General features: G+C 47.6%; 1 protein-coding gene and 1 pseudogene across 3 annotated transcripts in view; both read left to right on the top strand.

The window, feature by feature from the left end:
- Window positions 1-23701, top strand: part of ESYT2 (extended synaptotagmin 2) — a 72125-nt gene that overhangs the window by 5512 nt on the left and 42912 nt on the right. For 2 of the 3 annotated variants that reach the window (XM_008156460.3, XM_028132571.2), the window contains exons 2-6: window positions 16921-16962; window positions 19166-19300; window positions 20339-20415; window positions 21964-22036; window positions 22236-22325. In XM_008156460.3, coding sequence (XP_008154682.2) covers window positions 16921-16962; window positions 19166-19300; window positions 20339-20415; window positions 21964-22036; window positions 22236-22325 — 417 coding nt within the window. Of the gene's footprint in view, window positions 1-7152; window positions 7277-16920; window positions 16963-19165; window positions 19301-20338; window positions 20416-21963; window positions 22037-22235; window positions 22326-23701 lie in introns of those variants that run through there. The other variant, XM_054726671.1, reaches the window with a different exon arrangement.
- LOC114228040 (ATP synthase subunit O, mitochondrial-like) lies at window positions 5601-15023 on the top strand (annotated as a pseudogene).

Here is a 23701-nt window from a genome sequence, read left to right as displayed (position 1 = left end):
CTGCCCTCATCTGCTGGCCTGTTCACCCCCAACTGCCCTCTTCGGCTGGCCTGGTCACCCCTGACTGCCCACAACTGCCCTCCCCTGTAGGCTTGATCGCCCCAACTGCCCTCCCCTGCTGGCCATCTTGTGGCAGCCATCTTGTGTCTTGGAGTGACGGTCAATTTGCATATTACTCTTTTATTAGATAGTATAGATATCTAGATATGAAGAACCGACTATGAAAAACTGACTAGTAATTTAGTGTTCTTGTTAGGCCTCATGAACCTTCTCTTTTCTATACTTTCCATGATTTCTATGTTGCTCATAGCACTGAACCTTGAATAGACATTGTGACTATACTAAAAACTATTTAATATATATATATATTTTTTTATTGATTTTTTTACAGAGAGGAAGGGAGAGGGATAGAGAGTTAGAAACATCGATGAGAGAGAAACATCGATCAGCTGCCTCCTGCACACCCCCTATTGGCGATGTGCCCGCAACCAAGGACCATGCCCTTGACCGGAATCGAACCTGGGACCCTTCAGTCCACAGGCCAACGCTCCATCCACTGAGCCAAACTGGTCAGGGCTATACTAAAAACTATTGAATTGTAAGCTTTAAATGAGTGAGTTGTATGATACTTGAATTATATCTTAATAGCACTGTTAAAAATGTAGGCATTGGATTTCTTTTAAAAATAAATAAGTGAAAAGGGTGACTAACTATAGTTCAAATAAAGCCATGCATACCTTCTTGCTTATAGAATTCCAGCTAAAACTATTAAAACTTTTAAAAATGATTATACCGCCCTGGCTTGGTAGTTCATTTGGTTAGAGCAGTGGTTGGCAAACTCATTAGTCAACAGAGCCAAATATCAACAGTACAACGATTTAAATTTCTTCTGAGAGCCGAAAACCGACTTCTGCGCATGGGCCACGAAGTTTCAATCGCACTGTACGTGCACGCCCGCACGTGGTATTTTGTGGAAGAGCCACACTCAAGGGGCCAAAGAGCCACATGTGGCTTGCGAGCCGCAGTTTGCCGACCACTGGGTTAGAGCATCTATCCAATACTTCAAGGCTGCGGGTTCAATACCCGGTCAGGGCATTCGCAAGAATCAACTAATGAGTGTATGAATAAGTGGAACAACAAATAGATGTGTCTGTGTTTTTCTCTCTCAAAAAAATTTATTGTTCCAACTTAAATTTGGAGACATTTATATTTTAGAGAATATTTAAGGGGTGGGCTTAGGAATTAAAAAGTAAATAAGTAAATATTTTTACATTAGACCTAATGTTACTTTAAACATTATTATATTGGCTAAACAAACAAATTCTAATTGAATAACAAAAGAAATCATGCTTTGTAGATATAAACAGCCTAAATGTGTTTTTTTCTGTGAGTTATTCTAAACTCTTACCTTTAGCTGAAACCGGTTTGGCTCAGTGGATAGAGCATCGGCCTGGGGACTGAAAGGTCCCAGGTTCGATTCCGGTCAAGGGCATGTACCTTGGTTGCGGGCACATCCCCAGTGGGGGTTGTGCAGGAGGCAGCTGGTCGATGTTTCTCTCTCATCGATGTTTCTAGCTCTCTATCCCTCTCCCTTCCTCTCTGTAAAAAAAAAATCAATAAAATATATTAAAAAAAATTTGTATCTAAACTCTTACCTTTAATTCAAGGTTATCAGTACATACTTATCATGTCTATTTGAGAAGTTGGTTTGTTTTATTTTAGATACATTCGAATATAGCATGATGTTAGAATGCACTGTTTGTGGTCTTTTGAATTTTATTATGTTTTGTTAAATGGTTTGTAGTTGCCACACTGTGCTGCCTCCATGAGTTTCCTTCCTGCGTTTAAAGATCTGGGCACGGACAGAGGTCCTGCCGCCTCAGTGTGCTCTCTTCCAGACAAGCCCTCCCACCACCGCCCTCGTGTGCGGGTGCATAGAGACACGTTTGCGGACATTTCAGAGCAGAAGGGCATGGCGTTCTACTAGGATTGGGAAGTCAGGGCAGGTGCCAGTGTTGCACGAGCTCAGGACTTACTCAGAACCCAGGGCTGAGGAGTGGAAGTGCCCAGACTGGCAGCCCTCCCAGTTCCCAGGGAGTCCGCCCCGGGCATGAGTACAGAAAGGACTCTTGAGTGGTGGAATAGAGTGTCTGGTCGTTGGAGGAGGAGAGAGAGTGACGTCTTCAGAACTAAGCTTGTGAAATGAGAAAATGGAACCCCTGTGCAATGCAGTAGAGTTCTCATCTTGCTTCAGTTGCCAAAACTGTGCAGCCAAGGGTGCTGCTGGATGCTGCGCTCTGCATCATTGAGGTCCCGGGAGGCACAGCCACCTTCCTGCCGACACACTTCTCCTCCTGCGCCTTACACACGGGCCACCTCCTGTTGTTCTGGAAGTGGGCGGGGCCTAGTCCTTACACAAATAAGGTTAATGGAAATACCTTTCCACTTAACATGTTTTATTGACAAGTTTTCTCTTGGTCTTTCTGTCACTGGTTTTTCTTCCTCATTTATTTTTCTTAAATAAATCAAACCAGTCTTTGATTCATCTATTCACTCAGCCAACATTTTTTAGGCGCTTGCTATGTTCCAGGTATTGTAATAGGTGCTAGAGACACAAACACGAGTAAGACAAGGTGTTAAACTCAAGAATTTACCAGCTGGCAATTTACCTTAGGCCTTTCAGTTGATGTAACGGTATGTTCATTTTAAAAATTATGATATTGCCGAAACCGGTTTGGCTCAGTGGATAGAGCGTCGGCCTGCGGACTGAAGGTTCCAGGTTCGATTCCGGTCAAGGGCATGTACCTTGGTTGCGGGCACATCCCCAGTGGGGGGTGTGCAGGAGGCAGCTGATCGATGTTTCTCTCTCATCGATGTTTCTAACTCTCTATCCCTCTCCCTTCCTCTCTGTAAAAAATCAATAAAATATATTAAAAAATTATGATATTGAGAGCATTTTATACACTTACAAAGGTAATAGCCAACTCTTTAAATCAGCCTCTTACAAAAACAGATTCTGTTGCTGAGGATGAACTCTTTTCTTGGGCTTACAGATCTGGCTCTGCCTCAGAGTCCAGTTTCATGCTCTGTCTTTGCCTACTTTGTGGAAGGCACTTTACGACTGCTCTTCACAGGTGCCTCTGAGCCCTGAGTTCCCTGTTTCATGCCTTTTTTTTTTTTTAATTGATTTCAGAGAGGAAGGGAGAGGGAGAGGGAGATTATAAGTTTTATCTCTTTACCGTGACCAGCACAGCTGGAGAGCAGGTGAGTCCTGAAAAAGGGCAACGGGGGATTGAGAAAGAGAGAGAGAGATACAGAGACAATAGGGAAAGCTGGGACCAGGTGGGACGCTGCCCTCTGATGGAGAGACAGTGACCCAGAGCTAGTGCAATGCTTTTACTATATACAGCGTGATACCAGGAAGTTTTACTAGAGTTTAAGACAAAGGAAATTATGTGAAATCATGGTTAAAGATCAAGTGGCAATTCTCCATTCTTGTGGCTTCTTTGTAATTGTCACTCCTGGCTGAGCCTGGATAATTGTGTCTGTTCCTGGCGCCTGGCTGAACTTAGATAATGAAACCCACTCTGGCACCTGAGCTAAAGGTCAGGCCGACAACATACCTACCTCTGGCAAGGTGCGGTTCCAGGATGTGGCTCTGCCAACGCCACTGGACTCAGCCGACAGTCAGCTCATGCGCCTTCCCAGGCGCTCTCTACAGGAGATACTAGTAGAAACATCAATGATGAGAGAGAATCATCGATTGGCTGCCTCCTACATGCTCCCTACCTGAGATCCAGCCCGCAACACAGACATGTGCTCCAACCAGGAATCAAACTGTGACCTCCAGGTTCATAGGTCAACGCTCAACCACTGAGCCACGCTGGCCGGGCTCATGTGCTTTTTTTTTTGAATCCTCACCCAAAGATATTTTTCCCATTGATTTTTAGAGAGAGCGAGAGGGAGAGAGACTCATCAGTGGTTGCCTCCCGCATGCACCCCAACCAGGGCTGGGGAGCCTGCAACTGAGGTATGTGCCCATAACTGGGTATTGAACCCAAACCCTTTGGTCTGGGGCTGACGCTCCAACCACTGAGCTGTCTGATGCGATTTTAGTGGCTCACAGAAGGCTGTCTGATGACAGTATCTATGCAAAGTAACAGCACATGTCAAGTGCACCCTGTCAGCAGCAGGAATTTCCTTTTTAAAATAACTAATTTCTGTGCCCGGGGACACACCGAGAGTCAGGGATAACCCTGGAAGTTGACCAAGGGTGCTCGCGGCTTTCTTTTGTGTTTGTAAACCTGCCATAAAAGTTGGGCTTTTGGATTCTTTTGTTTGTTCAGTCACTTAGTGAAGTTCCCCTTATCTTTCTATTTTTAATAAACACGCAGTTGGATTTTTATTTCTTATGTTATAGCTAGATAGGTTTTAAAAACACTTTTTCCCAGTATGAGAAGAATGTATGCTCATTGTAGAATGTTTCAAGCTTCGGAGAAGAATGAAGAGAAAACGTCACTAACTAGTCATAACCATTATTAACATGTTGGTGATTTTCTGAATCTTTATGTGGATGCATGCACGTGTGTGTTATGTCCATCTTCATTAAGCATTACATTGTGGACATTGTCATTCTTTAGAAATATGACTTTGTTAGCCGAAACCAGTTTGGCTCAGTAGATAGAGCGTCCGCCTGCGGACTGAAAGGTCCCAGGTTCGATTCCGGTCAAGGGCATGTACCTTGGTTGCGGGCACATCCCCAGTAGGGGGTGTGCAGGAGGCAGGTGATTGATGTTTCTCTCTCATCCATGTTTCTAACTATCTCTCTCCCTTCCTCTGTGTAAGAAATCAATAAAAAATATATTAAAAAGAAAAAGAAATATGACTTTGTTATTGCAATATTAACCACCTTACAGGAGGCCGTGCTTTATTTAAATGATGTTTGGTGGACAAATTCCCAGAACAAGATTGTTAGATATTCTGTGCTCAGAAAAGATATAACTATAGAGTTTGAGATATTTAATTTTCTGCTCTTTTCAAGTTATGAAAGATTATTTGCTTGAGCTAATATTCATAGTATTCAGATCCAGGATATAGGAACCATTTTTGAACTCATGAGTAGCATGGTAATTTTATAAGCAGAAGTCTAGCCTGGGAGGGCAGTGTTTGTGTTTTGTTAATCCTCACTCGAGGATATTTTTTCCATTGTTTTTAGACCATGGAAGGGAGGGGAGAGACTGAGAGAAACATCGATGTGAGAGAGACACATCCATTGGTTGCCTCTTGCGGGAGACCAAGCCTGCAATGGAGGCATGTGATCTTGACGGGAATTGAACCTGGGACTCTTCGATCCACAGGCTGATACTCTACCCACTGAGCCAGACCAGCTAGGGCTGATTTGAATGGTATGGTCGTTAAAATGGGTAGATATATCCGGATCTCCTCTTATGTAAGTCATCTTTAGAAGAAAAGCATTTCTCCTGCGCGGACCCACAGCTTTAATAGCTTTTCTCCCTCTGGGCTGAGCTGGGATGTTGAGGTTTATTAGCAGGAGAAATACCTCACACTGAAGTAGCGCTGTCCTTCTAACTACTTTGGAGATGGCCTACAAGATGGTAACGGCCATGTGACTGGCGTCCGTGCCACAGGCACGGGCTGCCGCCTGGTACCAGGCTCACGCATGAGGCGTCACTGCGCAGGCGCACACCCAGGAAGCCGGCTCTGCGTCTGGTAGGTGGAGGTTTCTGTCTGAGCCCCTTCCTGACGCCTGTGCTTGTGCGGGTCAGGCACACCTTTTGGAACATTAGATAGGCATTGAAAGGAGCCTGCCCGGTGAGCTTCGGAGGCTGGACTGGCTGGCACTGGGCTCAGGGAGTGGTGCCTCCAGGTGAGTGCTCCATGTGGCGAGTGCGCCCTCTGAGTTTCCTGGTGTTGCTGCCAGCTTCCTGCTGCCCAGTGCTTCTCTTATCCGCCTCAGCTCCAGCCCTGCATTGCTGTTACTATACACTAGAGGCCCAGTGCATGAAATTCGTGCATGGGGCGGTGGGTCCCCTCAGCCCAGTGTGGACCCTCTCCAATCCGGGACACCTCAGGGGATGTCCAACTGCCCTCTCACAACCCAGGACCTCTGGCCCCTAACTGCTCACCTGCCTGCCTGCCTGGTTGCCCCTAATTGCCCCCCCTGCCAGCCTGATCACTCCTAAACACCTTTGCCTGCCAGCCTGATCGCTCCTAACTTCCCCCCCACCTCCCCACAGGCCTGGTCGCCCTAACTGCCCTGCCCGCTGGCCTGGTTGCCCCTTAGTGCCCCCCTCTGTCGGCCTGGTCACCCCCAACTGCCCCTTCTGCTGGCCTGGTCGCCCCTAACTGCCCACCCCTGCCAGCCTGGTTGCCCCCAACTGCCCCCCCACCGCCAGCCTGCTCGCCCCCAACTGCCCCCCTCTGCCCCTCGCTAACCCCCCTGCTGGACTGGTCACCCCACGCAGCCTACTGGTCATTCGTTTGGTCGTCCCTCGCTAACCCCCTGCCGGCTTTGTTGCCCCATGCAGCCTGCTGTTCGGTTGTTACTGTGAGGGCGTTGTGACCAATTCGCATATTACCCTTTTACTAGTATAGATTATTGCTGTGAACTGCCTACTGAAATCGTATTTGTGCTGTTAACATTTATTTATTTTAAAAAATATATATTTTATTGATTTTTTTACAGAGAGGAAGGGAGAGGGATAGAGAGTCAGAAACATCGATGAGAGAGAAACATCGATCAGCTGCCTCCTGCACACCCCCCACTGGGGATGTGCCGCAATCAAGGTACATGCCCTTGACCTGAATCAAACCCGGGGCCTTCAGTCCACAGGTCAGTGCTCTATCTGCTGAGCCAAACCAGCCAGGGCTAAACTGATTTCTTAAAAATGAAAAATTTCACTGTAAAATTTAAAACATGTGACCTCTGAATCCATGTAGGTGTTAGGTATTCCTGTTGGTTCTATAATTCTAGAGGATTTTAACCCCAACTTCAGTCTCATATAGTTTCTATTCTTTATAATAGAACAAAGCGGGGCTAATTTCACACAATATAGAGAACATGTGTAATTACTTCAGTGCTACAATTACACATCTGTCTTGTATTCCCACAGTTGTCAGCCAATGTGCTCCAGGAATTTTAAGATGCACACCTGACCAAAGGGCAGTGCCTCTTTTCCCTGAGATTGCCAGATTTTAAAGTGACAGCAGCCAACACAACAATAACTGTGAGCGCCCTGTTTTGAACCATAAATATGTAAGTCATATAATAGGGTTGCATCTTATTGGTTAATTCTTGATCCCAGAAATCCTTACGCAATGTAGGCACCTGATTTTTTTTTTGGAGCCAAAAGGGTAGGTAATTACTATTATTATTTTGTAAATCAATCAAAATAATGCCTATTTTTTGGGGGGTCAGATTGGCAGAAAGTATGTTTTTCAGTGTGCTACAGAATTTTAGTGATTTGCTCATATATATCATGAGATGAAAAAGATTGAAAATCGCTAATCTAGTTCGTTCCAGTTAAAACCTAAGTATGGAAATTTGAATAGTAGCATTTGATTTGGATTTAAAATGACAAACGACCAGATTGTCTTGCGTGTTTTAGTAAAGGAGATGAGAAGACAGATTTCCTGTTCTTGGACTCATTTTAACTTGTGAGATCGATGGAACTCATGCCAGAACCTCACCTTAAATCAAGACTGCCAAATATATGAGTTTTCTTTCTGTTAGCCGTTACAGAATGTCTAAATGACTTTAGAATTTAAAAAATATGCTTCAGTCTTTGAAAAATCTCTGTAGACGGGCATCGTTAGTAAGGTAGTAAGTGAGTCTCTTGACCTTAATATTGTGATCAAGGGATGGATGTTGATGGTTCTGTCGGGTAAAGTGAAGCTGTGTCCCTGTGTGGACTGTGCCACTGACTGTTAGTCCTGGCGGAGGCTCCTTCCGCACCGGCACTGACACCGGGACCACCCCTCAGAGACAAGCGGGTGGGGCCGGGCCGTTATCTGAAGTTACAGAAGGCTCCATAAAACTCCTTAGAGGGTCCATTCTTTTAGAGAACCAGAAATAATTGCTTTTCAGATCATTCAGACAGCTCTGTTCCTTTTAGGAGATATGCTGGGATAAATACGCCCTAGCTGTTAATTTTTATTTCACTCCTTCCCCATTGACAAAACTGGGCGGGGTCCTCACACCACCAAGAGACAGCCGTGAATTGTTGAAGTTGAACCTCTCCAGACAGCATTTGTCAGAGCAGCACCTGCGTGCTTCCCGCGCCCCTCCTGCCGCCCGAGCCAGGAGGAGCCTGAGGCCGCCTCTGCGGCTCCGCACTGCGCTCAGCCGGCTCTCCTTCGCCAGCAGCCAGCTCTGATTTTGAACTGTTAGTTTGAGACGACAGAGGAAAGCATCAAGTTGACCCTAACTGGTCGCTGTTGTCGGCACCTGAAGGGGAGGGGCCGTTCGTGGTCTCTGCCTGTGGTCTCAGGTAAAGACTGCAGGGACGTTAGTGCTCCTTCGGATTCCCTAGGGCTGTGGTCGGTAAACTGCGCTCGCGAGCCACATGCGGCTCTTTGGCCCCTTGAGTGTGGCTCTTCCACAAAATACCACGGCCCGGGCGAGTCTATTTTGAAGAAGTGGCGTTAGAAGAAGCTTAAGTTTAAAAAATGTGGCTCTCAAAAGAAATTTCAATCGTTGTGCTGTTGATGTTTGGCTCTGTGGACTAATGAGTTTGCCGACCACTGGCCCAGTGGAATTTCTTGTTTTTCTCTCACATAAAAAGCACCTGGGAGTTTTGAAAGTGTTCCTAGTAGGACAGCCTTACCCAGACGATTTGCAGCACTGGCCCTGCTCAGGGTCTTCGCTCCCATTGTTGGTGCTGTGTCCTCACAGGTACAGAGTAGTCCGTTCCCGCGAGGCAGTCACACACCATTGAGGAAATGAAACTGGATTTTGAAAAAGATTAATTGCTTTATTTACTCGTGAATTGATTATCTACTTTTATGTAGACTTGAAATAGAGAAACCTAGTTATTTTGTGCAATTTCTTTTTGCCATACAAAGCAGTAATCTGACCATCTGTTAACATTTTATTCCAGGATTGACAGGTTCTGAGAGAGACATTCTCTCCCGCCCTTTAAACCTTGAATACTTTCTTCTCTATAGAAGTAGCTGTTAGGAGAAAGCATCCCATGTCTTAGGAAAAAGCATGGTATTGAGATTTCTTGACCCTGTTTTTCCACTTTCCTTGTACCCTGAAGCTATGGAAAAGGTGAGGGGGCAGACTGGGATTGGGGGTTTTGGGGAAAGAGAGAGAGGGCTTACATTACTCCTATGGGAAATGGGTAAAGAAGTTTAAGTATAAAAAGGTCAGAGGGCACACATTTATGTTGGTACCAATTTACATTTGAGTCCTTCTCCCCTCCTGCACTCTGACAGCGAACCCGTGGGAATGCTCAGAGCTCTCCCCTGTGTGCCACAGAGAGGTAGCATGCACAGTGCCAATGGCTTAGAGCTAAAATTTTAAAAAGTCCTTTTATTTGAGGGTTTTGGCCACTGTCATTATTTAATACACATAATTACACAGTATGTGGAAATCGTAATGACTCTCCAGGTCCCCTCCAGCTTATGTCAGCAGGCCACACGCACAGTGTCCTGTGTCTGTCTGCATGGCAGCGTCGTGTAGAGAGCTGTAGGTGTCTCGTTGGTCCGAGGCCGGCCAGTGAGCCAGGACAAGAGGAATGGGGAACAGACAGGCAGCTGGACACACTGGCCCAGCAATACAGCAGGTACCGGTCACCTCCCGAGAGAACGTCTAGGCCTCAGTGGTGTTTCAGTTCCAGGCCCAGAAAGGAGCAGACCAGGTGGGCAACACCAGGACCAGCTGCAGTGAGTAACGAGGCCTGCCCTGGCTCTGACCAGCCATCAGAGACCATGACCCTGAAAGAGCACCCCTGGAAAACTGATGACTGTTCTGCTGCCGCCCTCCCCGGACCTCCCCTGAGATCCCCGCCTGCAAGACAGAGAGAGAGAAACCCTCCAGACAAAGGACCCAGCACGCGCTCTCCTCCTGGGGAACACGCCGTGCCACTCCCTTCCCCTGCTTCTTCCCTCACTGGATGTTTGTCCTGAACTCTGAGGGGCCCCATGAAACTTGCAGCCAGGGCAGCAGTGACAGTGGCAGCTCATCCTGCCACCTCAGTCCATTTGTGGACTTGTGTATAACTCAGGTCGTGGTGTAGGAAGGTTGGTGTTTGGGGGTTGATGATGAGGGGACAGTCCTCCCGCGGTGTTCTGGGCGGCTGGTGAGGCAGGGCCCTCAGGCCCAGCTAGAAGGTGGGACTGTGCTAGTTGGGACCCCCAAGCCCATCCCCAGCCTCAAATTGCTGCATCAGGTCCATTGAATTCCTCCTTCCTTCTCCCCAAGATGTGAGAATTCTTCCCCGGGAGCCGGTCACTGTTCCACTAAGAAGCTGGTGTGTGTTTGTGTTGGTTACTGCTCACCTGAGGATATTCCTTCCATTGGTTTTTAGAGAGAGTGGAAGGGAAGGGAGAGACAGCTAGAAACGTTGATGTGAGAGAGACACAACAATTGGCTGCCTTCAGGCACCGGGATCAAGCCAGTAACAGAGGTTTGTGCCCTCAGAGGGATGGAACCTGAGACCCTTCAGTCCTCAGGCCAACGCTCTAACCTCTGAGCCAAACCAGCTCTTGTTTATTTGTCTCAGATGAGCACCAAAGAACTATGCAGACATGAGCCTAGCTGAAATCCTTCTTGGAACAAGGAAAAATACGAATAAATGAACTTGATAGACCAGTTTATTATTTGAGGTTTAATGACATTTGGTTTCTAAAGTGATCATTTTATCCATTTTTCTTTTGAAGGTATTAAATCGTTAATGCTTCGGGTGTAAAAGATAAAGTATCTTCATATTTTCCCAGACATGGGTTGTCTTGTCCTAGATTTTGTTAATGAAGGAATGCGTGGACAGCACTAATTTATGCTGCAGGTAGATTTTTAAAGGATGCCCACTCCCCGTGACGACCTGCTGTCCTGCCTGTAGCTGGGGTGCTCAGTTAAGACCACACAAGTGCTGTTGACGTCATTTTCAGGGGGGTGCTGTGTGAAAAATTTAATTTTAAATGTTACCCCATATTATTATTTTTTTTAAATATATTTTTTATTGATTTTGGACAGAGAGGAAGGAAGAGGGATAGAGAATTAGAATCATCGGTGAGAGAGAAACATCGATCAGCTGCCTCCTGCACACCCCCCACTGGGGATGTGCCCGCAACCCAGGTACATGCCCTTGACCGGAATCGAACCTGGGACCTTTCAGTCCGCAGGCCGACGCTCTATCCACTGAGCCAAACCGGTTTCGGCCCCATATTATTTTTTAATGTTCAGAAATGGGAAACATGGTTTAACTAGAAAATACTACTTATGTGTAAGTTTGTTTCATCCTTTATACCTCAGCAAGGTTTAACGGGGACCTTAGAGCCCTCTGGGTCTGCTCCGCGTATTCCCCTGTGACTTTGAACAGGTTATGTAATTACCTGTTAGATGAGCCGCTAATTGTTCAGAGGGTTGTTGTGAGGATGAAACAAGATATTGCATGTAGAGTTCCTGGCTTACAGTTAATGTTCTGTCTTTGCATATTTAATTTTTTTCTAAGCAAAACAACTTTGGTAATATCAACATATTAGAATCCCAAGTATGCCTTTGTTCTTTTTAAGATAAGATTTAAAAGATTTCTTGGGTAGTGTCAACTCTTAAATATAATCAAAACTTGAACAATCAAACTGATTACTTTGACTTTGTGGAGCCAATATAAATAAATATGAAAACTTGTTTTATAAGTGGACTTACAAGGGATATTTAGTGGGGGTTTTTTTGTTTGTTTCTTTTTTTAGTTGAAAGGTTAAGATTTGAAATCAAGTGATAAGTGTTCATGCATTTCTATATGATTTAGAAAGTTATTTTCTATTTCTCCTGTATATCCCAGTCTTTGTGATGTTTTTAGTACTTTAAATTCTGCTTTGTGGAACACAAGCTGATGTTTATGCATATATATTGGTGAGAAGCTGATTGTAAACATCGTGGAACAAAATTAAGATTTGGTAACAGGTTTACTTCAGTTTCCACACACTCTTTCTTTGGCGCTCTGAGATTAATGTGAGGTGAGGGTCGGCTGGTTCCATTCCCTGACTCCAGACTTGTCTCTCCTACCATGTCCTCTCCCTCCCAAGGTAAACATTTGTTTAAGTTTTTGTTAATTTTTTATTCTAAAAAATTACAAGCATATATTAATACACACACACACACACACCCTCTTCCCCTCTTGTGAGATGAATGGCATAGCCCCGTGGTCAGCAAACTGCGGCTCGCGAGCCACATGCGGCTCTTTGGCCCCTTGAGTGTGGCTCTTCCACAAAATACCACTGCCTGGGCGAGTCTATTTTGAAGCAGTGGCGTTAGAAGAAGTTTAAGTTTAAAAAATGTGGCTCTCAAAAGAAATTTCAGTCGTTGTCCTGTTGATATTTGGCTCTGTTGACTAATGAGTTTGCCGACCACTGGACTATAGCCAATTGTACATGGTTCTCTCCGTTTTGTATTTTCACTTTAAAACAGGCCCTGGAAATTCTTCCATAGCATTATCCAAACAATCCTGGAAAATGCGATGATGGCGCCTTCCTCGTCCCTCTCACTGCTGGCAGCACTGCCGCCCGTGTCCTAACGGCTGTTCAGCGGCCCACTGCGGTGGCTGCTGGGTCATTCCCGGGCCTGGCTGTTACACATGGCGCTGCACACACGGCCAGCCTGTTTCTAGGGTACATTCTTAGAGGGGGTTGCTGGGTCCCAGGGTGAATGCATAGGGAATTTTGATATTACTACTTATCAGAGCCCTTTCATGTGAAGAGTGTGGATATTAAGTAAAACCAGTCTTGAAATCCTTCCTGTAGTCTTGGGTGAAAGACCGGGTCTGATAAGTGTTTTAGTGTGAATTGCTATTATGTTTGCTGGACTTTATCAGCTCTTTCAGGACTTGTACTGTATTTAACCTCTGGAGTCTAGGTAAATAGATGACTATTAAACACAGAATTTCCTACTTCTGGCTGTCACCAGAACCACGTCATCTGAGCTTCAGGCTTCCCTCTTTGATGGGCGTGTCCCTGTGAGAACGTGGTGGGCTCGGTGGACTGTCTGTCTCCACAGCCTTGCCTCGTCCTCAGTGACAAAGTGGCCGAGAGCATGGGCACACAGTCTGGCCTTCATCCCCTTTCTGCCGCTGAGGAGGTGTCCTGTGAATGTGGACACGTTAGTTCCTGTGTGTACATTGTCAGGTAGTGGAGGCGACAGAACCTGCACATGCCTGCGGCACGCCCAGGAGGTGGTCGCTCCTTTTGTTCTCGCGCACGGTGGAGTTGGGCGTGAAGACTCGTTGCCCTCGCGGGTCTCTGGCCATGCAAGGAACAGGGCTTCGGTGTCGGCCTCCCTCACCTTCTCCTCCCCCTTTTACACAAGAGGCTTTGACGAGCTCAGCCTTACTGACCCCCTGATGCCATGACTAACCTTCATGGTTTCTGGACTCTGTTGAAATTCTAATGGTTTGGTCTCCAAGCTGGTTTGCATACAGTTTCTGTATGTGGGCTCCCAAACAAGACCCCAGTCTATGAGCCTTGCTTGGGTTTGAAGTGGGTAGGAAATAGGGTTAGTCAAAGCTTTCTCTGTGTGAGGCACAGCACTTAGGGTACCGGTTATGGGCTTTCAGAAGTGTACCAGGACCCAGTTCTTCAGAGCAACCAAGGCTGCTCTTCCTGCTTGGGTATGACCCCCCCAGCAGTGTCCAGGCTCCCCCGGCAGTGTCCAGGCTCCCCCGGCAGTGTCCAGGCTCCCCCAGCAATGCCCAGGCTCCCCTGGCAGTGTCCAGCCCCCTTTCCCCCCCGCAGCAGTGTCCAGGCTCCCCTGGCAGTGTCCAGCCCCCTTTCCCCCCCGCCAGCAGTGTCCAGGCTCCCCCGGCAGTGTCCAGGCTCCCCTGGCAGTGTCCAGGCTCCCCCAGCAATGTCCAGCCCCCTACCCCCCCAGCAGTGTCCAGGCTCCCCTGGCAGTGTCCAGGCTCCCCCGGCAATGCCCAGGCTCCCCCGGCAGTGTCCAGGCTCCCCTGGCAGTGTCCAGCCCCCTTCCCTCCAGCAGTGTCCAGGCTCCCCTGGCAGTGTCCAGGCTCCCCCAGCAATGTCCAGCCCCCTACCCCCCCAGCAGTGTCCAGGCTCCCCTGGCAGTGTCCAGGCTCCCCCGGCAATGCCCAGGCTCCCCCGGCAGTGTCCAGGCTCCCCTGGCAGTGTCCAGCCCCCTTCCCTCCAGCAGTGTCCAGGCTCCCCTGGCAGTGTCCAGGCTCCCCCAGCAATGTCCAGCCCCCTTCCCCCCCAGCAGTGTCCAGGCTCCCCCGGCAGTGTCTGGGCTCCCCCAACAGGTGTGATGCTTCAGCACATCTGTGGTCAGCCGTTTGCCAGACTTGTGAGACCACCTGTTCAGTCGTGTGCTATCAGAGGGCACTGGGCCACTGCTCTTTATTCTACTGCATCCAACAGAGTAAACTGGAGCAAGGAGGAAAGGAATTGTTGAGAGCAGCACAAATCTGGAAGGAGCCCAGAACGGCTGTCCAGTACAAGTCTCTATGTAAAGCGTTCAGCGAAAAGCCGCACCCTCCCATCCTACCTGATCAAGTTGCTGGCTCAAAACAGTACCCCTTTTGAATGCGACGCGTGGCCTTGGGGAGCATGCCGTGCAGTGACCACTGCATCTCTGGAGGAAGAAGCCTTGTTCTGAATTAAAAATGGTCATGAAGAGCTTCCTAAGCAAAAGCCAAATACTGAAATTGGAAGTTAAGATTGATCCGTCAATCATGGGTGGAGTGATTGTTTGTACTGGAGAGAAATATGTTGATGTGTCTGCAAAAACCAAGCTTCAGCAGCTGAACAAGGTCATGCAGGCGGTTTTCTGAAAGTGTTGATTTTCTATCAGTGAAAATTCTTAAACTTGGAGGAGCAATAAAATGCTTCCTGATCATAACATTAAAACACACACACACACACACACACACACACACACATGAGGCCTGCAGGAGGCAGCTGATCAATGGTTCTCTCATCATTGATGTTTTTATCTCTTCCTCTCCCTTCCTCTCTGAAGTCAGTAAAGATATATTTAAACACACACACACAGAATCTTTTTTAAAAAAATGAAAGCCACTCTAAACAGGCTTTGCCCTCTGGAGGAGGAAGGAAATCCTTTGCACAGAAAGTGCAGAGAAGCTGGGTCTCCCTGAGGCTTGTAGGATTCATAGCTGTTCCGACCAGTGAGCAGAGAGGAGCCGACCACTTACCCCTGCTCACTGGGCAGAGGTGCAGCCCAGCCTGTCTGCAGGACCGGAGACCGTCCTGACGCTTGGGCACTGGGCACAGGGCTGTCCATCGCAGACGCTGGGGCGGCCGAGAGACCTCTGCTGTCTGCTCCCGCTGAGCTGCAGACTGAGGAACAGCCATTGTTTTCACATGGTTTTCCAGTTGTTTATTGGGGATAAGGTAGAATGGGCACATCCTGTTATTTTCTAGTATTTTCTGAGAAGTAAAAGGAAGGTTTTTGTGGCAGATTAAACTCATCTTGCTGTAATCCTATCAAAGGACTCTTGACATTTGGGATATTTCCTGACGAAGTAGAGTGGCAGTTTGGTTTTCCAGAACTGATGTCACGGACCGCCGTTCGGGCCCTCTCATCCAGTGGCCCGTTCTCTGTACCTGTGGCAGAGGTGGTCAAACAGTGTCTGCCTGTGATATTGTTTAGTGTGCAGTGACAGCGTGCAGAGGTTGTAGACTTGGGTTGACTTTTACAGTAGCGCCCAAACAGTAATTATAGTAATACTAGAGGCCCAGTGCATGATTGAATCATGCACGTGTAGGGCCCCCCTACACGCTTTCGCTTTCGATCGCGGGGGAGCTGGGTGCCTGTCCGCTGGTGCCGGAGCGGGCAGGCACCCAGCTCCCCGGCTTTTGATGGTCCGCTGCGGGACGTGAGTTCGCTGCCCCAGAGGCCCCTTCTGTTCCGCAGCACAGCCATGGCCCAGACGCCGAGCTCGTGCCGCCACTGGTGACGCGAGCTCAGCATCCTGCCGGCCCAGTCGGCTACCCCGGCCACCCCGAGTCCTGCCCCCTGCGCCTCCCTCTGGCCCAATCGTGGGCATAGCGGAGTGATGGTAATTTACATATTACCATTTTATTATGTAGGACTAGAGGGCCGATGCATGACTTCGTGCACGGGTGGGGTCCCTAGGCCTGGCTGGCGATCAGGGCCAATCAGGATCGGGCTGATGTGGGCCTGCTGGCCGAGGGGAGGGACGAGGCGTGGGAGGTTGTCCACTGGCCCGAGGCCCCGCCACCACCCACCTCTGGTTCCCCATCCCAGCCCGGGCCAAGGGAGGGAGACGTGGGCGACAGCAGCACGCCAGTGGCTGGGTTGGACCAAAGGAAGGCAGAGGGAAGGTGGGGTTTTGAAGGCTTTGGTCTAGGTCTCTGGAACACGGGACAGTGCTGAGCCCCACGGGAAAGCAATCCTGTAGAAAGGCTCCATTTGAAATGCTTGTTAGGATGTTCCAGGTCCCCTCGCAATTCCTCTGGACAGCAAGGCTGTGGGGAGGGCGGGGCATTTGCTGACCTTCCATGCTTCTGCTGCAGCTGTTCTTAGAATGTAAAGCAGAGTGCCCCACAGCCAGTGTCCCCTCGTAGGCCATTTTCCAGGCTTCGGGGCAGGGTGTTTAAAGAGTGTGTATGTGAACAGTAGGCCTACAATGAGAACAGCGTGGCCTACGTGGCAGAGTCAGTCACATCCATGTGCTTTCCTCTTAGGTTCACTTTCCAGACACTGAGAGAGCAGAATGGCTAAATAAGGTAAGAGAGCAGTATCCCAAACACCAGCTGGCGGTGGGGATTGGGATGGGATGCATCCTTCCATATTTGGGAGTTGGGATAGTGACACTGTGTGAACTCCTTTGGATTTGCCTTCTGCTCCCAAGAGAGCTCAGTCATAAATGAGACGTTACTTTCCTTTTCTAAACAGTGAGAAAATTAATGAGCTATTCATAGTCGTATCTTGGCCTTCTGTCTTACTTTCCCATCATCTGTCCACTGCTCAGGCCTGTTTTATGATAGTCGTACACAAAAGTATTGAAAACATCATGAAGAACAAATAACTCCCAACAATCCTAGTAATAGATAATTACCTAATTTTTTTATAAAGCTTCTGTTTTTAGGTCGGTCTAGTTTGAAGTGGATCTCTGTTCCCTCATGTTTTATGTGATATCCTCAGAGCTGTGCAGACAGGGATCACCCTGCAGCACGGGAAGGTAGTCCATCATTGAGGAAAACTCATTAATATTTATTAAAAGCTCTACAGTTCTAGCAGTTTATTTAGCAACTAGAGGCCCAGTGCATGAAATTCATGCATGGGGGGTCCCCCCTCAGCCCAGCCTTCACCCTCTCCACTCCGGGACCCCTCAGGGGATGTCTGACTGCCGGTCTAGACATCCCTCTCACAATTCTGGACCACTGGCTCCTAATCGCTTGCCTGCCTGCCTGGTCGCCCCTAACTACCACCCCCTCCACCAGCCTGATGGTCCCTCACTGCCTCTGCGTGCCGGCCTGATTGCCCCTAACTGCCCACCCTGCCAGCCTGGTCACCCCCAACTGCCCCCCCCCCTGTTGACCTAGTCACCCCTCAATGCCCCCCATGCCAGCCGAATCGCCCCCAACTGCCCCCCCTGCTGGCCTGGTTGCCCCCAAATGCCCCTCCTGCCAGGTTGGTCGCCCCACGCAGCCTGCTGTTCAGTCGTCCCTCACTAACCCCCCCATCCAGCCTGGGCGACGCCATCTTGTGGCTGTGGGCGCCACCATCTTTGAGAGTGTGACAGTCAATTAGCATATTCCCGCCTTATTGGCCGTGGGCACAACCATTTTGTGATGGCATGATGGTCAATTAGCATATCCCCTCTTTATTAGATAGGATGAGTTGAAACCACAGGATTTTCTGATTTTGTAAAATTTTTTAAAATTTAATAAATCTTTATTGTTCAGATTATTACAATTGTTCCTCTTTTTTCTCCCCATAACTCCCCTCCACCAGGTTCCCACCCCACCCTCTGCCCTTACCTCCCCCCCACTGTCCTCATCCATAGGTGTACGATTTTTGTCCAGTCTCTTCTGGTACCCCTCACACCCCTTTCCCCCCGAGAATTGTCAGTCCACTCCTTTTCTATGCCCCTGATTCTATTATATTCACCAGTTTATTCTGTTCATCAGATTTTTAATTCACTTGATTTTTAGATTCACTTTTTGATAGACATGTATTTGTTTTTCATAATTTTTATCTTTACCTTTTTCTTCTTCTTTCTCTTCTTAAAGAATACCTTTCAGCCCTGACCGGTTTGGCTCAGTGGATAGAGTGTCGGCCTGTGGACTGAAGGGTCCCAGGTTTGATTCCAGTCAAGGGCATGTACCTTGGTTGCGGGCACATCCCCACTGGGGGCTGTGCAGAAGGCAGCTGATCAATGTTTCTCTCTCATCGATGTTTCTAACCATCCCTCTCCCTTCCTCTCTTTGAAGAATCAATAAAATATATTTTTAAAAAATACCAAAATACATTTTTTTAAAAAAAGAATACCTTTCAGCATTTCATATAATACTAGTTTGGCGGTGATGAACTCCTTTAGCTTTTTCTTATCTGTGAAGCTCTTTATCTGACCTTCAATTCTGAATGATAGCTTTGCTGGGTAGAGTAGTCTTGGTTGTAGGTTCTTGCTATTCATCACTTTGAATATTTCTTGCCATTCCCATCTGGCCTGCATAGTTTCTCAGCCTTTTGTAGCAATCATTAAATGTGCTGAGAATAACTAATTCCTGCAATATATAGTTAATTAGTAGTTTATTGTTGCCATACATTTTAAAATTTAAAATTGTATTTATTTTTGCATAACAAAAAGGCCATCCCTTTAATTTTAAAAAATTCTGATAAGCTGAAGGGGCATAATTTTTACCATGACTTAAGTACATTGTGTATTAAAATGTTTTGTCTTACATGAGTTCTTTTTCCTTTCAGACTGTAAAACACATGTGGCCTTTCATTTGCCAATTTATAGAGAAGTTGTTTCGAGAAACCATAGAGCCAGCTGTGCGGGGAGCAAACACCCACCTCAGCACCTTTAGTTTCACAAGAGTTGACGTGGGTCAGCAGGTCAGTTTCTTGTTAAGTATCCTCACATGTGTGCACATCAGATTGCTGTGGGAATAAAAAAGACGTGTTAAACTTCTCCCTGTTATTTCCCGGGGCGGCTTGGGGTGGGTGGCGCAGCTCCTCCAGATCCTGCCTCTCGTGTGGTGCCCTCGCCTGGCCTGTGGGCCTCACCTGCCCTCCTCTGTCCAGGGCGGTCTTTGGCCAGTTCAGGTCACTGGGGCATTTCCCTTAGTTCCAGCCTGTCTTGCTACCCACACTCTGTCAGAATCAGCAGTCCGTTCTGTTGGAAAGGAGTTTGACACGTGAACGCACACTGAAGGTTCAGAAGTTGGCAACAGGCATGAGGTATTTACCCTCCAGTTGTTTAAAACAAGTGAAGACTCCAGTGCCAGTCTGGTAGGCATCACCTGGTCACACAGGGGAGGGTAGCAGGTGTCGTTACCGGAATAGTATTACAGGCGTACCTCATTATATTGCTCTTTACTTTATTGCACTTTGCAGATAGTGTGCGTTTTTTTACAAATTGAGGGTATGTGTCAACCCTAAGGCGAGCAAGTCCATTGGCACCAATGACAGCATGTTTTTAAGCAAAAAAGTATTTTTTAATTAAGGTACATACATTGTTTTGTTAATCCTCATCTGAGGATATTTTTGCCATGGCTTTTCAGAGACAGTGGAGGGGTGGGTGAGAAACTTGTATATGAGAGAGACACATATAGAACTCCTGAACTCGCCCCGACGGGGGTGGGCGTGAACCCACAACCCAGGTACGTGCTCTTGACAGGGATTTGAACCTGTGACCACGGTCCTCATGTCTGTGGTTTCACGATAACCTCGTCCGCACTTGAAGAACAGGTGAAGTAACTCGCTGATAGCGAGCCGGTTGGCACAGCCGGGGCAGAGTTGTGATTCCCGCAGCCCGGGCCAAAGCGCGTCTCCCCAGCTCGGTGCCGCCTGGTGGTTTCGCCTTTTGGCCGTTTTGCCGGTGTTTGTGTTTTTACCGTCCCTGCACTGAATACAAACCACTTCTCGCTCCAGCCCCTCAGGATCAATGGTGTCAAGGTATACACTGAAAATGTGGACAAAAGGCAAATTATTTTGGACCTTCAGATTAGGTAAGTTTTTATTTGTGTTCTATTTGTGTCATAGTTGATGACATAGTGTCACTTAGCTATTCCCGTAAGGTGGATATACCTGATGTTGGGGTTTGACTGAAATCTTGATGAAGACCCAGTTATTGTGCTTCAGGGGTTTGACTGAAATCTTGATGAAGACCCAGTTATTGTGCTTCAGGGGTTTGACTGAAATCTTGATGAAGACCCAGTTATTGTGCTCAGGTGCTTAGACACTCTGTGCAGCGCTCAGCAAGCCTCGTGCAGACACTTTCAGGTCGGGCGTGACCTCCTGCACCTGGAGCCCAGGGTTGCGGGTCAATTTGTACAGATTCCACCCAAAAGGCAGCTGCCATTTCATGGTTGTGTTAACAACAAATGCAAGCCCTGCACAGTGTGCTCAGTGGTTAGAGCATCGGCCTGCGCACAAAAGGGTCACGGGTTCGATTCCCAGTCAGGGCATGTACCTGGGTTGCAGATTTGATCCCCAGCCCTGATCAGGGCATGTGTGGGAGACAACCAATCAATTCATCTTTCTCACATTGACGTTTCTCTCTCTCTTTCTCTCTCTTCCTCCCTTCCATTCTCTTTAAAAGTCAGTGGGAAAAATATCCTCAGGTGAGGATTAAGAAAAAACAACAAAAAACACAGATGCAAGTCTTACATTCCACATCACACTCGTTCATGTTTTTCATATTAATGATTGAAATGTCTTTTTAAATTTTTTTTTTTTTTTTCAGAGAGGAAGGGAGAGATAGATACATCAATGATGAGAGAGAAACATTGATCGGCTGCCTCCTGCATGCCCCCCACTGGGGATCCAGCCTGACTGGGAATTGAACCCATGACCTGGAGGTTCATAGGTCGACATTCAACCACTGAGCCACGCTGAAATGTCTTAATCAGATACTTTTTTATACATTTCTAATCTTTTCATCCTCACCCAAGGATTTTTTCCATTGATTTTTTTTTTAGGGAGAGTGGAAGAGAGAGGGAAAGACAGAGAGAAACATTGATGTGTTTAGAGAAACACATCAATTGGTTGCCTCCTGCATGAACCCCAACTAGGGTCCAGGCTGGGGAGGAACCTGCAACCAAGGTACATGCCCTTGACTGGAATCGAACCCGGGACCCTTTGTTCTATAGGCCAGCGCTCTATCCACTGAGCCACACTGGCTAGGGCTATGTTTCTGATCTTCACATCAAAGTCCCTGAGCTCTGTTAGTTCTCTTAGGACTGGGGAGCAGATAATCCGCACTGTGTTGTTTTAAACAAACATAGCTGTTTATAAAACAGATGAAAACTACATCCCATGGAGGTGCTGCTCTGGCCTGCATGTGGGAAGGGACATTTGTGGCAAACCCGTAACCTGCGGGAGGCCTCCCCAGAGCAGTGTGTCTGCCGCCTGCAGGGAAGCGGCCACACCGGGGCGCAGCTGTGCCTGTGGCCTGTGCTGACCACTTCACTGGTTATTTCAGTCGGGTTACTAGTATATGCCTTGCAAGTCTGTGGTGATGAGGAGAATGTAATACAGAACTTTTTCTTTGCTAGTTTTGTAGGAAACTGTGAGATTGATTTGGAGATCAAGCGATATTTTTGTAGAGCCGGTGTGCAAAGTATACAGGTAAGGTTTTTTTATTTCAGTCTTCTAAAATTTTCTATGCTCTATTTAAAAAGAAAGTGGCAAAACTTTTATTAACCAGGAATTTCTTTGAAGTTAAGTATTTTCTGCAGGGTCTACCTGATGCAGCACGGGGCCATCTGCATCTCCGTCCTGCGTCAGGGACTGGCTGTTACATGTTTTGGTTTCCATTTGCACTTAGATTCATGGCACAATGCGAGTGATCCTGGAACCACTGATTGGAGACATGCCCTTAGTGGGAGCCCTGTCTATCTTCTTCCTTAGGAAGCCAGTAAGTTGATGTTTGTTTCGTGTCTGTCTGCCCTCTCACTGACAAGAACATGAACATACTGGACATACACACAGTGAAGGAGCAGCTCGCTCTTCCCTCTGATGCGTGAGTCCCGTCCGTTCCCATCACTTTATGCCCTAGCGGAGGTTTCGTCTCTCCCCATAGACAGCTTATTTTCCTGACTATAAAAAGAATGTTTGTTACAAAAATTTGGAAATAATAGACTGCTTTTTTTAGTGTAGGTTTGTAATTAACATTGTCACTGAGTATGATTTGTAGGTGTTTGCTCAATGACGCCTCATTCTCTATAGTGAATACCACATAGTTTCCATTTACTGACCAGGAATTGAGTCTAATCTGCCCAAGTCCCCAAACCAGTAAGTCCGGGAGCCTGCACCCAGCCCAGCCTGCCGACAGGCTGCCCTCACCGTCCTCACTGCTGCCCACAGGCGGAGCTGCCGTCACGCTTGGCACTGCCTGACCCAGAGCCTGCTTACAAACTGCAGTTAGTGGATGAAGGGTTAAAGTCATAGAGTCTATTTTGTTTTTTTAAAGAATTGTCTCAAGTGTTTTGTTTTATCTTTAATACGTTTTTATTGATTTCAGAGAGGAAGGGAGAGGGAAAGAGGGATGGAAACATCAATGATGAGAGAGAAGCATTGATCGGCTGCCTCCTGCACACCCCCCACTGGGGACTGAGCTTGCAACCTGGGCATGTGCCCTTGACCAGAATCGAACCTGGGACCCTTCAGTCTGCAGGCAGTTGCTCTATCCACTGAGCCAAACCAGCTACGGTCATAAAGATTCTTTTTACTCAATTATATTCTAACACTTGGATGAACCATAATAAATGTTATCACTTCACATGGTTAGATTTGTATCTAAATCCATTTTTTTGTTATAAGTAGTCAATACATATTATTAGCCACAAAAATAAGACAACAAAAATATCATTCCTATCTGGGCTCCTCCTCACCGAGGCTCCTCCCCTCAGGAGCCTCCTCCCTCTCCTGGTGGCTCCTCCCCTACATGGCTCCTCCTCATGGGTCCACAGCCTCTGAATGGCATTCGACTCAGCTCTGTCCCCAGTAGGCTTTGCTCAGCACTAGGGCATCTTCCCAAGGTGCAGACTGACCCCGGGGTAGTCTCTGGTGCAGACAGTTATCGTGGTCTAGATGGGTCTCTGTCCTCCTTTCCGGGCACTGCCCCATGAGGATCCAAGTTCCAACCGCAGGGCAGCCCTGTAATCGGGGGATAGTACAGCCACATCACCCTCACCACCTCCCTCACCTGTCCTTGTCCAGAACGCTGCCCTCAGCCCTGGCTGTCCTTTCCAGGACAGAGGTGGTCAGTTTCCTCCTCGGCCCACACAGTCC

Source organism: Eptesicus fuscus, chromosome 14, assembly GCF_027574615.1.
Source record: "Eptesicus fuscus isolate TK198812 chromosome 14, DD_ASM_mEF_20220401, whole genome shotgun sequence".
In the NCBI taxonomy this organism is placed as follows: domain Eukaryota; kingdom Metazoa; phylum Chordata; class Mammalia; order Chiroptera; family Vespertilionidae; genus Eptesicus; species Eptesicus fuscus.
This window is presented reverse-complemented; position numbering and strand designations above follow the sequence as displayed.